At 51.6% G+C, this 15,598-nt stretch overlaps 2 protein-coding genes across 5 annotated transcripts; one reads left to right on the top strand and one right to left on the bottom strand.

Annotated features, from left to right (window-relative positions):
- Positions 1–10,134: 10,134 nt before the first annotated feature.
- On the bottom strand, positions 10,135–12,313 carry DRAP1 (DR1 associated protein 1). 2 transcript variants are annotated; one of them, XM_032489873.1, is made up of 7 exons: positions 12,139–12,308; positions 11,832–11,904; positions 11,624–11,717; positions 11,216–11,335; positions 11,002–11,095; positions 10,691–10,779; positions 10,135–10,361 (listed from the first exon to the last, which is right to left on the bottom strand). In XM_032489873.1, exons 1-7 carry the CDS (start codon positions 12,178–12,180, stop codon positions 10,256–10,258), a joined length of 618 nt encoding a protein of 205 aa, XP_032345764.1. In that variant the 5' UTR covers positions 12,181–12,308; the 3' UTR covers positions 10,135–10,255. The 2 variants fall into 2 exon arrangements, with proteins under 2 accessions (XP_032345764.1, XP_032345765.1); XM_032489874.1 differs by lacking the exon at positions 11,002–11,095 and having other exon boundaries at positions 12,139–12,313.
- A 2-nt stretch (positions 12,314–12,315) lies between these two features.
- Positions 12,316–14,800, top strand: C10H11orf68 (chromosome 10 C11orf68 homolog). Of its 3 annotated transcripts, none has more exons than XM_032489872.1 (2): positions 12,316–12,332; positions 13,390–14,800. In XM_032489872.1, the coding sequence occupies exon 2, from the start codon at positions 13,394–13,396 to the stop codon at positions 14,147–14,149; it is 756 nt and encodes a 251-aa protein (XP_032345763.1). In that variant the 5' UTR covers positions 12,316–12,332; positions 13,390–13,393; the 3' UTR covers positions 14,150–14,800. The 3 variants fall into 3 exon arrangements, with proteins under 3 accessions (XP_032345763.1, XP_032345762.1, XP_032345761.1); XM_032489871.1 differs by lacking the exon at positions 12,316–12,332 and adding an exon at positions 12,578–12,727 and having other exon boundaries at positions 13,393–14,800; XM_032489870.1 differs by lacking the exon at positions 12,316–12,332 and adding an exon at positions 12,595–12,727.
- The last annotated feature ends 798 nt before the right edge of the window (positions 14,801–15,598 follow it).

The raw sequence follows: 15,598 nt of genomic DNA, 5'->3' as shown, positions 1-15,598 counted from the left end.
AAATGTTATCTTCCTTGTTCTTATTGGAAGCTACCTCATGTGCATTGGGAATGAGATAGGTATGAGAATTAATCCCATCATTCAGCAGATATATGGAGATGCCTTGCACCAGTTAGGTCCCTTTGGTTTGACAGAACTAAATTAAGCCAAAAAGGATAAAATAAGTAATTGACTTGTTTTACTAAATCATAAAAAGGGTCTGACCTCAATTTTGCCAGGATCAAGGGACTTGAGTCCCTGTGTGTGTGTGTGTGTCCTACTCTCTTCCTCATTTCATCATTTCTCTCTCTCTGTTGGCTTCATTCTCTTCCATGGGAATGTTGGCTGCAGGCCACATCAGTTTGTTGTCCTTGGACCTTTGTCACCAGAGTAGAGAGAGGATACTTCCTACACATCCAGGTAGCAAAAACCCAGGGAAGGATTCTGACATGTCCTGCCTCGAGTCTCATGGCCATTCCTGGACCAATCACAGGGACCTGGTGGGGAGGGGACTTTGATCAGCAGTCCTGATGGTACCTCCTGGATGGAGTGGAAGGAACAGTTCTCTAAGGACAGAAAATAGTACGGAGGTTCTTCAAAAAATTAAAACTAGAATTACCATATGATCCAACAATTCCACTCCTGGGTATTTATCCAAAGAAAATGAAAACAGTAATTCAAAAAGATATATGCACCACTATGTTCATTGCAACATTATTTATAATAGCAAGATAAGGAAGCAACCTAGTGCCCATTGACACATGAATGGATAAAGGTGTGAGATGCACACCAGAAACTGACACATTGTAACTGACTATACTTCAGTATGTAAAAAAAAAAAAAAAGATGTTTGATGTGTATACACATACACATATGTATAATACCTTATTAGTCATAAAAAAATGAAATCTTGCCATTTGTGACAACACGGATGGACCTGGAGGGCATTACACTCAGTGAAATAAGTCAGACAAAGACTGTATGTTTTCACTTATGTGTGAAATCTACAAAACCAAACAAACAAATCTAACAAAACAGAAACAGATTCACAGATACAGAGAACAAACTCGTGGTTGCCGGTGGGGTTGGGGGGTGAGATGGGCAAAATAGGTGAAGGGGATTAAGAGGTACAAACTGCCAGTTATAAAATAAATAAGTCACAGGGATGTAACATACAGCACAGGGAATATAGTCAATAATATCATAATAGCTTCATATGGTGTGTAATCTATAAAAATATCAAATCACTATGTCGCACACTTAAAACTAATATAATATTGTAAGTCAACCATACTTCAATTTTTAAAAGGAGAAATTTTTAATTAATTAAATCAGTTTGAAAAAGGATGGGGATGTGATCTCAGATGTCTTGAAGGAAGAGGGGCAGGGCTGACCAAAACATGCCTGCCACATGCCCACAATGTGCCAGGCACTGTGAGACACCCTGTAGATGCAGCTACAAATAAGATAACCCCCCTGCCCTTGAGATGGTCACAGTCCAGTGGGGGAGGTAAAACATGCACACACGATTACAATCCAGATCAGAGCATGGGAAGAACTTTGGAAGAGGGACAGGCAAAGTTTTGGGGAGTTCAGAGGACAGAGAAAGACTTCTGATTCTGGCCATGAGCAAGTAAGGTGGACTGAAATGATCCTTTTGACATAAACAACTAAGAACCTGGGCAAAGTATAAGAAATAAATACTTTCAGATGTTATAAAATTGGTGGCACAAGACTGAAGTCTCTGAGAAAAGGGAAGCAGATGATGTGAGCCCTACCATCGCTGGGGTCATCTACATCTGCCATCTGCCTAGAGGCACCTGCCCTACTGCAGTGCAGGGAGGTTCACCAGTCTCATGGAGTTAAGGAGACAGAAACCAGAGCCTGGAGAGGCAAAGGGCAGCTAGAATTTGTGGGGTAGAATAAGAGTAGGAACCAATATACAGAAGGAACCCCAAATGCTGCATAGGGGTCCCCATAAGCTGTAAGAGGAACACCAATCTGTGCCTGACATAGGGTGAAACTCCACAAGGCTGGACCAGAACATCATTCAAGAGATGTAAGACCAATAATTCCCAAAGCTCACACAGGACTAGAAATCTTGATAAGAAGATTCTGTCTAGTCAGAGTAGAGAAATCTCATTAGAATACACAGAAAATTCAGTAGAGAAACCAAAAGGGGTTCCATGCCTAAGAAGAGGGCTTAAATCAGCCCTTACTGAAGGCTATTCTAGACCCACCATAAAAGAGCTTGTAACAAATCTTGAAATTATCAAACTAATCCACAACCAAATTGCCAGGAAAAGTCCAACACTCTTTAAAGGAATTCAATAAAATCCAGACCAGTAACATAAAATTCACAATGTTTGGCATCTAATAAAAAATTAATATACATACAAAGAAGGAGGAAAATCTGGTTAATAACCAGGAGAAAAGATCTGATTTATCTCAATCCTATCAAAATCTCAGCTGCCTTTTGCTGAAGTTGACAAGCTGATCCTAAAATTTACGGAGAAAGTCAAGGGACCCAGAACAGCCAAAGAATCTTGAAAAAGAAGAACAAAGATAGACAAGTTACATTTTCTAATTTTAAAACTTAGTACAGAGCTACCATATAATCAAGACTGTGGTACTAGCATTAGGATAGACATAGAGATCAATGGACTAGAATTGAGAATCCAGAAATAGGAGCCCTTACATTTATGGTCAATTGATTTTAGACAAGGGTGCCAAGACCACTCAGTGGGAAGAGTCTTTTCAACAAACGATGCTGAAACAACTGGGTTTCCATACGCAAAAGAAAGAAGTTGGACCCTTATTTCCCACCGCATACAAAAATTAACTCAAAATGAATCAAATTTCAATGTAAGAGCTAAAACTCTTAGAAAATAAAAACCCACAGGAATGACCTTGGATTAGGCAATGATTTATTAGATATGATACCAAAAGCACAAGTAACAAAAGAAAAAAATTAATTAGATTTCATCAAAATTTAAAACTTTTGTGTTTCAAAGGACACCATAAAGAGTGAAAAGACAATTCACAAAATGGGAGAAAACATTTGCAAATCATGCATCTGATACAGGACTTGTAGCCAAAATATCTAAAGAAGTCTTACAGTTCAACAATAAAAAACCAAATAAGCCAATTTAAAAATGGAAAAAGGATTTGAATTGACATTTCTCCAAAGAATATACATATACCAATAGACAATAAGCACATGAAAAAGTCCTCAGTATCCTTAGCAATCAGGAAATGCAAAAAACAAAACCAAAAGATAACAAGTGTCAGTGAGGATTTGGAGAAATTGGCACCCTTGTGCATCAATTGTGGGAATGTAAAATGATGCAGCTGCTGTGAAAGACAGTGGAGTGGTTCCTCAAACACACACACACACAGAATTTCCATGTAATCCAGCAATTCCACTTCTGCATATATACCCCAAATAATTAAAAGCAGGGACTGGAATAGACATTTGTACACCCATGTTCATAGCAGCATTATTCACAGCAGTCAAAAGGCGGAAACAACCCATATATCCATGGATAGATGAATAGATAAGTGTGGTATATACATTAATGGAGTATTATTCAACCTTAAAAAGGAAATTCTGTCACAGGCTACAACACCAATGAACCTTGAAGACATTATGCTAAGTGAAATAAGCCAAACACATAAGGATAAATACTGTACAATTCCTCTTGTATGAGATGCCTAGAATGGTCAAAGACACAGAAACAGAAAATAGAATGGTGGTTCCCAGGGGCTGTGGGAAGAGGGGAATGGGGAGTTAGCATTCCATGGGAACGGAGTTTCAGGTTGAGATGATGAAAAAAAATTCTGGACATGGAGAAGTCATGGTTGCACAACAGTGTAAAAGCAATTCATGCCCTAACTGTTCACTTAAAACTGGTTAAAATGGTAAATTTTACATGTATTTTGCCACAATAATAAAAAAAAGAAGGGGGAGGGTATAGCTCAGTGGTAGAGTGTGCGCTTAGTACGCACAAGGTCGTGGACTCAATCCCCAGTAACTCCAGTAAAAAAATAAATATAAACATTCCAATTAAAAGGAAGAAATGATAAGATTGCATTAGAAAAAGCAAGACCCAGTCATATTCTGCCTACAAAAAAACCCACTCTAAATGTGAAAACATAGATAAGTTTAAATGTAAAAGGATGGAAAAGATAGATCATGTTAACACTAACCCAAGAGCAAAAGGAAAAAGAGGCCACTTTCAGCCAGCCCTCCTGGAGGAAGTGACATTTGAGCTCAGCTTTAAAGACTGTGTAGTATTTGGGACTATGCAGACTGGGAAGGCCTGTGTGGGCAAACTATGCAGAGTGGGAAGGCCTGTGTGGGCAAAGGCACTGAGTCAGATCAGTGTGTGTGTGTGTGTGTGTGTGTGTGTGTGTGTGTGTGTGTGTGTGTGCGCGCGCATTCAATCTCAAGGAGGCAGGAGCAGTCACAAGATTAAATCTGGTTAAGTCAGAGTTCACAGAGATGGACCTGCCCCCACGACAGACAAAAACTCAGCACTGGGGACCCGGAGGCAGCGCAGCCAATAGGAGTCTGTTGGGATAATTCAGGTAAGAGATGACTGTGGCCTGGGAGACAGAACAGCATCATTTACTGAAGGCTTAGGAGCAAGGCACTGCTCCAAGTGGTTTTACAACTTAATATTAGTCTAGTGGTTCTTAATCCTGGTTAGAACCACCTGGGGAGCCTTTAATGTACATGGGTGCCCTGACCTCCCATCTAGTTAAATCAGAATCTCTGGAGATGGGCTCTGGGCATCGTTCACCTTCAAAGCTCACCAGTGATTCCAATCCTCGGTCAGAGGTGAGACCTCTGCCCTCATCAAAGGTCAGATACATGGGGCCAGGAACTGGGTTTGTTCACAGCCTAAGGCCAGCCTGGTGTGAAATCAGATTTCTGTAAATATCTCTGTAAACAACAATCCTGTTACGATGCCCATTTTATAATAAGGAAACTGAGGCATGGAGAGCTCAGGTTATCCATTCAAAGCCACGAGGCTGATAAGGAGTGATGCGAGAACCAAAATACACACGAGGAGGATGCCCTGGGCCCAAACCCTTCCCGGGGTGCACTACTCCCTCCAGTGTGATAGGGAGGAGGATCCCGCAGGGAGATGGGACCAGGTAAGTGATAAAGTGGGGCCTCTGGAGGAGGAATGGAGGCCCAGGCCCCGACCTCATCATCAGTCCCCCTACCCAAAACGGACAGGCGTCCCAGACAAAGGTGGTGGGCGGGGGCAGGGAACCCACAGGGCAGAAACAAAACTCAAAGAACCTAGTGGAAGGGGAAAGTGAAACCAACCCTGGCAGGGGTGGAAGAGACTCTGTGGCTGGAAACAAGGGCAGCACCCCTGCCCCTCACAGGAACAAGTGCGGGGCGGGGCTGAAATGGCCAGGTCCCCCCCCAACCCACCCACTGGCTGCTGCTTCTACACACTGGCCTCCTCCAAGTTCCCAGAACCTCCAGGACACTGTTGCCCCGTCCCTCTCCCCAACCTTGCTTTCTTTTCCTTTATAGCTCTTACACCCTGGCATTGGGGGATTGCTCATTTGTTTATCATCTGCCTGTTACCTGCTCCCCAGATAGAATGGAAGCCCCACAGGGGCAGGTCATCCTTTGCGCGCTCCTCCCCAGAGCCCAGAAGAGCGCCTGGCAGAGGAGGTGCTCAGGAAATATGTGTTGAGTGGACAAGGACGCTGCAGGGCCACTGTTTACCTGTACTTATAGGACACTATCTAGAAGGCTCAATCCATTTAGCCCATTTCAAAGACAACTGACAATATTTTTTGGTTTTGCTTTAAACCTGGGTGCATAGACTTAGCAGTCCATCTCTTTGGTTTGGGGCACTCCAGGCATCCTAAAAAGGATGGGCACCAGGGTCCTAAAAAGTCTCCCTTTAAAATGAGCTCTCCCCTTCAGCCCATCCCCAATCCCATCCCTGCTCCCCACAGCGCCCACTCTTATGTCTATAGAATGTCCTTCCACTCTGCTTTCCATGCGTTTATTTCCATACACGTCAGTTACAGGAGGTACCATTTATTGGGTGCTTACAATGTGCCAGGCACTGTGCTAAGTATTTTATGTGTCATATCTCATTTAATCATCATGTCCCTGAAGGAGATTCTATTACTGTCCCCACTTTACAGAGGAGGAAACTGAAGCAGAGAGCTTAATTCAATTACCCAAGGTTGCAGAGTAAGTGGCAGAAATATACAGGATTGCTGTGCTTGTCTGTGTTTTTACTTTCCATAAATACTGCTGTGCTATAGATCTGGCTCTGCATTTTTCTGTTTTTCACGTGACACAATGAGTTTAAGCTTTGCCCACATTGTTATCTGCCATGCTGTGCCCTAGTCACAGAGAACTTGGCAACCTCCAACTCTTTGCCACTTCAAGCCATACCTAGGACATGGCTATTTGTGAGAGGTTTTACCCAGGAGTGGGACTGCCAGGGGGCACTTAGCTGCCAAATTGCCCTTTCAAACATGCCCACTAGTTTACGCTCCCACCAGAAGCACCAGACTTCTGTGCGCCCATCTCCCTGCCAGCCATCAGTTTTATCTAACTTTCTATTCTTGCCCATCTGATGGGTGTCAATGTGGGAGCTTGTGTTTTCCTTTGTAACTTTCTTTTTTTGTTTCTACATTTTTTTCTTTTTGTTTTTTCTTTCTTTTTTTACTTTCTCTTTGTAGCTTTTTGATTCCTGGGGTGGGTACAGACACCTTAGCTCTTACTCCATTTCTAAAACTGACATTTGAACACACACATGCACACAAAATAGGAAGGAGGTGATTTCAGAGTAAAGATAGCTCTGGTAATGGGAGGTGGGGGTCACACGGGTCCTGCCCCGCTCCCCAATTACAAGGAGCCCCTCAAGAGAGTCCAGAGCGACCCGCCATTCTCACCAAACACTCTGTCCAAAGACAGGAGGGACCATGCCCCAGTGGAGCACCTGAGCCACAGGTGCCATTCTCCCACCGCCATGCCCAAATTTTTTTAAGAGAGGGAACTTGGTCCTCTTCATGTCCTGCAGACAAGCTTACCACTTTGGATCTCGAGGCTCCCCAATGGGTAGAGAATAAAAAATGAAAATCATCTGGTCCCCAAAGCTCTGCAGCTGGGGTACTGACAGGCTGCCCCCTCCCAACGCCCAGTGGTAACCACAGTGCAGGGCAGACCCACCTTCCTCGACTCAGGCCAGACCCAACCAGGAGCACTATCTCCCTGGACCTCCTGCCCTCTGACTCAGAAGGGTGCATTCCTAACACTTGTCAAAGGCTGGGTCAGGCCCTTCTCCATGGCCTGTAAGGTTCTGCAGCAGAAACTGGCCAGACCACGTTTCCCAGCCTCCCTTGGGTGGGGCCCTGTGACAGGTCCAAAGGGATGTAAACAGAGGCAATGGGGCCACTTCCAGTCTTGGCCCAAAAAAACCTCCCTGGGCTCTGAGACGTCCCCTTCCACAATGACCTTGAAAGCCACGAATGGATGATGAAGGAGCCTGGGCCCTGAAGTCCCTCTTGGAGAAGCACTGTCTACTGATCAGATAAATCCCACTATGAACCTCATGTGGACGAGAAATAAATTTCCATTGTATTTGAACCTATGTTTTGAGTTTGTTACATTAGCCCTCTGCCCTACCTAACAGCTGTAACTAGTATGTATACTATATATAACAGATAATGACTAGCCCCATTTTACAGATGAGAGAAATGAGAGAAGACAGAGAACTTGTTCAATGCTAATAGGTGGAGAAGCCAGGATCTGAATCCAGGGCCTGGTTCTGGAGGTTCCACTCATAAGCACTCGGCCAAGGCTGAGCCAACAGGCTGAGAATGGAGAGGCCCAGGCCAGTGGCTCCTGAGAACCTCACTCCCTGCTGCACCTCCTGGACGAAAGAAGGCTGCTCCCTGGACCCTGCCTCCTCACCTTTCCCAATTGTCACCCAGGCTTGTCACTCTGAACCCTCTCGGTGCAGAATCTCACCTTTTGGACAGATCCCAGCAACAGGCTCCCAGGGGCACCTCCTCTCTCAGCCTGACTCCTCACGCCGCTCAGCAAGCCTTCAGCTCTGCGGACCCCACGTGCCCACCTTCCTTGGGACTGTGCCCAACCTGCTGCTGGAGAAAACCGCTCCCTGTCCAGGGCCGCCAGGGACCACCTCCCATTCACGGTCCTTGCCAGCCAGGGCTCTCTGTCACAAGTGACAGAAACCCAACTGGCTTGGAGGGGGAAAATTTTTTTTATTGGCTCACGTGACTAAGAAGTCCAAGGTACACAGGCTTCAGGGTTCAGGTATTCAGATGTCATAAGTCTGGGCCTCTGAGCCTCCTGGCTCTGCTGTGCTGGCTCTGTTCTCAGCAGGATCACCCCGTGGGGTGGGAAGCAGCTTCTAGCAGCCACCAGCCTGCATTCCACCAGCCCTGCTGCCCCAGTGTGGCCACTGTCATCCTCAACCTGGACTCCTGAGAGAGTTACCTGCTGCTGCCAGCGCCACGGGGAAGCCCAACATCTTGTCAAAACCCTTTCCCAAAGGTACCACCTAAAGCCCCAGGGCTCAGGTGTGTTGGCCCACTGGGGGTCACGACCCCGCCTCCACATGCACTGTGACCAGAGTGTGTCTGACTGGCCAGGCTGGTAGTTCCCTCCCCTCAACCCTGGGGAGTGCGGTCAGCTGCACACACCCCAGGCTGAGTAGAGATGGTTCCCTAAAAGAAAGCAGAGGCTTTCTTTTCTCATACCCAGAGCGGGTGCAGATGAGAAGCAGGCAGAACCCATGTGCCCCCAGGCTCCAGCTGCCCCGACCCATCCAGGCCTGCCACCCTGCCTCCTCCTTCCCAGAGAAGTCAGACACTGTCAGATAAAAACCAAATATCTCAATCACCTGCCAAAACCCACTCACAGCCCTTTCCCACCTTCGGTTGGGGTGGGCCTCAGGCAACCTGCCTCACTCCATCAGTTCCCTCCCTTGCTACAAGCTTGCATTTCTGCCATCTTAAAAATCAAAGCCAGCACCCATTCCTCCGTCCTCACTCAGCCACTGCCCTCTCTCACCTCCACTTCATAGTCCTCAGTGTTGCTCAGCTCCGAGTTTCTCACCTCCAGCTCCCCCTGCCTCGCCAATGACCACCAAGCCACTGAGGCACCGGACAGCTGACCTCCCCCTCTCCCAGATGCCCCCTGGTGGGCACCACATTGGCTCCTGGGGGGCCCTGGGGCTGGCTGCCCTTCAGTCTCCTTTGGTGGTCTGCTCAGATCCCCCTCTCTCCCCTACTCCCAAGGTCATACACCTGTCTTATCTCCCTGCATCCAAGTAAGTGCGCAGCCCACACCCGCCCTCAGTGGCCTCACAGGCACTCCAAATTCGTCACAGCCAAACCCGGGATCTTCCTAATCCTGCTCTTCCTCCTACGTTTCCAGTGCTGAAAAGAACCCCCACTCCATCCCAGAGAAACCTGAGAGTCCCTGAGGATCCCCTCCCTCTCAGCCCCACATCCAGTCAGTCATCAGTGCTTGAGTCTACGGTCAACCCAGACCTCCAGGCCGCCCCCTCCCGCCCACATCACCAAGCTGCTGCTCCCTGAAGACACACGTCTGCCTTGTGCACGTTGTAGCTCCAGGGTCTGCTCTGGGTCACTGCCTGGACACAAGCTACCTTCAAGGCCCTCCACAACCTCACCTACCTCTGCTGTCACTGCCCCTTCCCACATGCCCTTCTAGGCAACTTGCCTGAGCTCTAGTTTTCAAGACCTGTTCCCATCACCTGCCCCATCTGTCCCTGTGCAGCAGCCCACAGTGGGCAGAATGGTCTCCGTCAGAGAGAGGGAAAGAAGCCACTCAGAGAAGGATAGGAACCTACCTAGGGTCACATAACACAATGAGACAAGTTGTTTCCCAGTATAACCAGCACATACTGGCTCAGACCCCCCACCACTCTGCCTACCTTCCTTCTATTAGCACCCCTGGTCCTGCCCTGGCAGAAACATGGCCTCCAACCCCTCCCTCCACTCAGCTACTGCCCAGCCCACTGGTGCTCCTGGCCCCAGCCCAGTGTTGGGAAGGAGGCAGATGGATGAGAAGGAGGCCACAAAGCCCTGGACAGAGGCTGCGATAGGTACTGGTATTTCCTTTTGTTATTATTATTTTTTTAATAAATTTAAGAACAACTTTATCTTCCCTCTTCCCCCCAGAACAACTAAAACCAACTAAAAGGGGGTATGGCCTGGGGGGCAGAGGGCGCTAGGAGTCATAATCCTCTTCATCCTCTGCGTCAGGTGCTGAGGGGCCTGGGGGTGCTGGGGGCAGAGGCAGAGTTGAGGTGAAGGGCATGAACGGTGTCGGGGGGCTGCAGGGTGGAAAAAAGGAAAAGATCAAGCCACTCTCTGGTGCCCATTCCTGCCCACTGAGCCCCACCCAGTTCCACACACGGGCAGCCCTGGAACCCACCACCCTCTGTACCAAGAGGGAGCTAAGCCCAGAGCAGGTCACACAGCCCTGCCCAGGGGATGGGGCCTTCTGAGAGCAGTCTCCAGCCTTTAAGCCCTCCTCAGTTCCCCCTCTCCCAGCCCGCAAATCTGCCACAACCAACAGAACCAAGTGGCCAAGGAGGCCAGGAGGGACAAGTCAGCCTTGGGAAGTTGTCTGGCCCCCTCCGGGCGCCACTGAGCTGCCTACCTCTGAAAGTGGGCCGGGGCATGACTGGCCTGGGGTGGGGCCTGTGGTGTCTCCTCTTCCCCATCAGTATCTGTATCCTCAGACTCATCCTGGGAACAAGGCAGGGATCGGAGATGACCAGAAAGACGTGGACCCAGCACTAGAGTGCAGGGACAGAAGATGGACCTTCATGGCCCCAATTTACAGAGAAACCAGTACAAAAAGGTTACAGGTGAGGACAGGACCAGGCCTCCAAACAGCTCAGCCTTGCCTGATGCAAGACTGCCCTCTTCACCCTGCAGGGCAGGACAGAGGGCTGGATCCTCACTTACCTCCTGCTCCGAGTCTGTCCCCGACAGCTTCTTGTCCTTGCCTTTGCTTCCCATCCCACCATTTTTCCGGCTGCTGCCGCCTGGCTTCCGGCCCCTTCAGGAAGGTACATTCCATCTGTCCAGAGGTCTCCACTGTCCTTCACCACACCCCAGCCACCCCCAACCCCAGGGGCCTTGGCCTTCTCCACCTGGACACTGGACCCTGGCTCCCCACCTGCGGGCACCCTTGTCCCCATCCATGTGGTTGTCTTCCCCGTCCCCCTGCATGTCAGGCACGGATGCCACCAGATCCTTCAAGAAGTCAAACTGCTGCTCCAGCTCAATGCACTGTTTCCTAAAAGAGGTGGGGAGAGGATGGTACTCAGGTGGGCACAGATGTCTGGGCCCTCAGTAAAGGACAGCAAGGCGCTCTCTGGTTGCCAGGAGAATGGAGCCTAGAAAATTTCCATCCCAACCAGTCCCCTTTGCTAGAACACCCAACCCCTCCTCCCAAGTTCAAACCCACCAGTCTTTGAAGCCTTGATGATCTCCCACCTCCCTCACTATCAGGACAGTCTCCCCTAAGCGTGTGAACTCTTGGAGGAGGACCCCAAGCGGGCCCTCCCAGATCAGAGCCACTCACAGGTGAGATGTGGTCATGGTCTTGGCGTTTCGGGACTGGGTCACTTGACAGGCCTTCTTCAACAGTGACTCCAGGAAAAGCTCAAGCGCCCGAGCTGAGAGGCGTCAAGGAGAACCCGGGATGGAGTGTCCCCAGCCCATACACAAGGCGATCCCGGGCTGCTGGTCTCCCCCACCTCCCTTAAACCGGGCAGCCCCTGACAGGATACAGATGATGACAGGCACAGCCGCCGCCACCTTTCCAATCTCTTCATCCGTCTGCATGATCTTCTTGATCCGTGCCTAGGAAGTGGGCAGAGAGCTCGGACCTCCGTCGAGGAAAGGGTTCTTGAGCGGGGTAGACAGAGGGAGCATCCCGGGAGAAAGGGGGCGGGGGGCACCAACGCTGGGAGGGCACGGAAGGGGGCGGGGCGTCCGGGGCCCGAACACCGTGTTGCGCCCGCCCTGTCAGCCGGGCCTGGGCCAGAGCCTGCCGAGAGCCCGGCCCGCTCCTCCCGGGCCCGGCCACGTGCTCACCGGCGGGAACCGCGCATTGTACTTCTTCTTCTTGCTCGGCATCTCGTGGCCTCTCTCGCCGCGCCGGGCCCAGCGCCGCCGCCCGCAGCCTCCCGGCCCTGGGGCCTGCTCGTCGCCCGCCCGCCGCGGTTCCCCCGGGTCCTGGTGCCGCCCGCTCCGCCCCCACCGCTCCCCACAGGGTCCTAGCGCCGCTGGTAAGGACGCCGCTCGCAGGGCCCGAGCGCCCTCCCCTTAGAGCCTCCCGGGAGGTGCGCGTACGTCCAGGGCAGGACCGCCACTCCCGCCCGTTCCCAAAGCCAGAAGACCGAACGTTAGCTCCGCCCCCCGCAGGCCCGCCCACCCTTGCGTTCCTTGATGGTCCCGCCCCCGGGGTCAGCACCGCCCCCACGGCACCGCCCCTTCATCGGCTCCGCCCTGCGCTGCGCTTGTCTATAAAGTTGTTGTTGAGGCGGCGGGGCGCTAAGATGGCGGCGGCAGCGGCAGCCGTGGCAGGGGCGGGGAGTGGCGGCGGCGGTGGCGGTGCGGAGTCCCGGCAGGAGCGGAGCCGGGCCCGGAGCTGGGCCGGCGCCGAGCGCAGCGAAGGCCGGAGGTGACGCCGGGGTGGCGGGAGGGGGTGGGGCGGGGACGCAGCTCGGGCCGTGGGCGCTAATGGCGGCGGGCGCGGCTGGGCGGGAGGCTGGCCCTCCCGCAGGCTCTATCAAACCTGAGTTTGAGTCCGGTACTGCCCCATTGGCCTCGGATCGGTCACTCCCCTTTCTGGCCTCAATGCCCTCGTCTTTAAGTGGGCCAGATAACGCCCGCCCAGAGGCCTGGCTCTACTGGGCCTGCCTCGATGCTGCGCGAACGTGCGTTTCTTTGCCTCACTCCATTAAATCCCGGCGTACCAGTCTCCGGCAGGGCCAGGAGGTGTAGTTAGGCCGGCGGCTCTCACATTTCGGCCTTGTCACTCACTACAGGTGTGACCTTGGGTCAGTCCCTTCTCTCTGAGCTTCAGTTTCCTCGTCTGTAGGTCAGGGAGAGTGGTAATAAAATTGATAACATTTATGTAGCCCTTGTTCCACCTCAAGCATTTAATTTTCTGCAGCTGTTCCAGACAGGAACAGTTGTTATCCATTGTAGAGATGAGGCAACTGAGGCCTAGCGACATTACGTTTTGCCCAAGGCCACACTGTTTAGTTCAGTGCCTGGCATTTGCCAAGGCCCAGCCAGTTGGATCTATCCTGGACCTGCCCTAACTCAGTTCCCTCACAGCAGGATGGAGCCAGGTGAGGAGCTGGAGGACGAAGACTCTCCAGGTGGTCGTGAAGATGGCTTCACTGCTGAGCACCTGGCTGCAGAGGCCATGGCAGCTGACATGGACCCCTGGCTAGTATTTGACGCCCGCACCACACCTGCCACGGAGCTGGATGCCTGGTTGGCCAAATACCCACCATCCCAAGTTACCCGCTATGGGGACCCTGGCTCACCCAACTCTGAGCCTGTGGGCTGGATTGCAGCATATGGGCAGGGCTACATCCCCAACTCAGGTGATGTGCAGGGCCTACAGGCAGCCTGGGAGGCTCTGCAGACCAGCGGGCGGCCCATCACACCAGGTACCCTGCGCCAGCTGGCCATCACCCACCACGTGCTCTCAGGCAAGTGGCTGATACACCTAACACCTGGCTTCAAGCTGGACCACGCCTGGGCTGGCATTGCCCGGGCTGTGGTCGAGGGTCGGCTTCAAGTGGCCAAGGTGAGCCCACGGGCCAAGGAGGGCGGGCGCCAGGTTATCTGCGTTTATACAGATGACTTCACGGACCGCTTGGGTGTACTGGAGGCAGATGCAGCCATCCGTGCAGCAGGCATTAAGTGTCTGCTCACCTACAAGCCTGATGTCTACACCTACCTGGGCATCTACCGGGCCAACCGCTGGCACCTCTGCCCCACTCTCTATGAGAGCCGTTTCCAGCTGGGGGGCAGTGCCCGTGGCTCCCGTGTCCTGGACCGTGCCAATAATGTGGAACTGACCTAGTGGGGCCAAGTCGAGGAGACCACCCTCGGCTCCCCCTTCTAGGGATGGATCCTCTCGTCTTCCGACTCCTTGTCCCAAGGAGGTCAAGCCCCCCACCCCCCGAGCTCTGCGGACTAGGTCACTCGGGAACTGCCTGCATCTTCTGTCCCCTTGAACTTCTGCCCTCTGTTCAGGGCTGAGTCACGTCCCTACCAGCTGGAGGCTCTGGCTCTCTGAGGGCCAGACCCTCAGCCTCTTGGCTGCTGCTCCCCTCTCATTCAGGACCACAGGCTAGGTGCAGACACCCAGGAGAAGAGTCTTCCTGGGCCACCCTCATCCTTGGCCATACCTCCCCCTCCTCCCACATCCTCCCCTTCTCTTCCTCCCTCACAAGAGAGAAGACTTAGTGTTTTCCAGTTTCTCTTCTTGGAGCCTTCAGCAGTCCAGGCGGCAGAGGCCCTGCAGGCCTGGGCATGCCATTTTGTGGGGGTAATTGTTCTCACACAGCCCCTGGCAGAGAGAGAGGTTGCCAGGGCCATGGACACAGGGCCTGCCCCTCCCTTCCACCTCATAGCCTGCACCACCATCCCACCTTCCTCCTTTCTTTGGCTGCATTGTCATGTGCCTGCTCCTGGCATTTCAATAAAACCCAGCTTGGGTCTGTGTCTTGCATGTTTTTTGATGGTTACCTGCTTTGGTTGCTGGAGAGAGGCAGGGCCAGGAGGGACTGCCCCTCTGCCCTGATTGGGCTCCCCCAACTTCCCCCAGTAGTAAGATGCACCTCACAGCCAAGGCTGGGACCCTCTCTGAGAGCCTCTGAAAGTCAGCCCTGTTGCCCCTCCACCCCAAGAATCAGAATCAGTTTCTCAGTGATTTCCCATAAATTCAAGGGCTTGGCCCAGCAAATTCTGAGGGGCTACTACTAGTCCACAAGGTGCATTTGTGCCTATTAGAGAAAGGTACCTTCTTGGTTATAGCAGTTCTAAGCTAGGGCACATGGTCTGGTGAGCAGAGACAGGTTGCGTTTTACCTACCTAGGCTGGATTTCCTTGTGCAGTAAACAACCTGCACAACCTTAAGTAGCCCTGGAAGTCCTCCCATTGATACTCACCTCTCCCACCACCCTGACCATCTCAGAGGCCACTGGACTGTTTGAAAAGCACTTCCATATGGATTATTTAATTCTCACAGCCAAACAGAAGGAGATTTTGGCCCAATCAAGAAAATTGAGGCAAGAGGGGAAGGAAGTTTGCTTGGTCACACAGCGAGTTGGGCAGAATTAGGACTTGCACCCCGAGTCCTCCCTGGGCGGAATGTGGTCCCTGGCCTCACCTTCAGTTAACAGTTCACAACCCAGCAGGCACGTTCACTCACATGATCTCACTGGGCCACACCACTCAGCTGAGGCTGCTATAGCTTCTGGGAGCTTGGCTCCGCACTCTCCAGCCCCGTCCCTGGCCCTGACCTTGG

Source organism: Camelus ferus, chromosome 10 (assembly GCF_009834535.1).
Source record: "Camelus ferus isolate YT-003-E chromosome 10, BCGSAC_Cfer_1.0, whole genome shotgun sequence".
NCBI classification, from domain to species: domain Eukaryota; kingdom Metazoa; phylum Chordata; class Mammalia; order Artiodactyla; family Camelidae; genus Camelus; species Camelus ferus.
Note: the sequence above shows the minus strand (reverse complement) of the source record. Positions and strands in the feature narration are given on the sequence as shown.

What these genes read in the sequence shown, in the direction of transcription:
- DRAP1 (XM_032489873.1), bottom strand. Translation starts at nt 12,180, where the DNA reads ATGCCGAGCAAGAAGAAGAAGTACAATGCGCGGTTCCCGCCG. An exon ending in ACAATGCGCGGTTCCCGCCG is followed by an intron (nt 11,905 to 12,138) that starts GTGAGCACGTGG and finishes CCCACTTCCTAG; the next exon opens with GCACGGATCAAGAAGATCAT. An exon ending in ACCATGACCACATCTCACCT is followed by an intron (nt 11,336 to 11,623) that starts GTGAGTGGCTCT and finishes CACCTCTTTTAG; the next exon opens with GAAACAGTGCATTGAGCTGG.
- C10H11orf68 (XM_032489870.1), top strand. Translation starts at nt 12,603, where the DNA reads ATGGCGGCGGCAGCGGCAGCCGTGGCAGGGGCGGGGAGTGGCGGCGGC. An exon ending in GAGCGCAGCGAAGGCCGGAG is followed by an intron (nt 12,728 to 13,389) that starts GTGACGCCGGGG and finishes GTTCCCTCACAG; the next exon opens with CAGGATGGAGCCAGGTGAGG.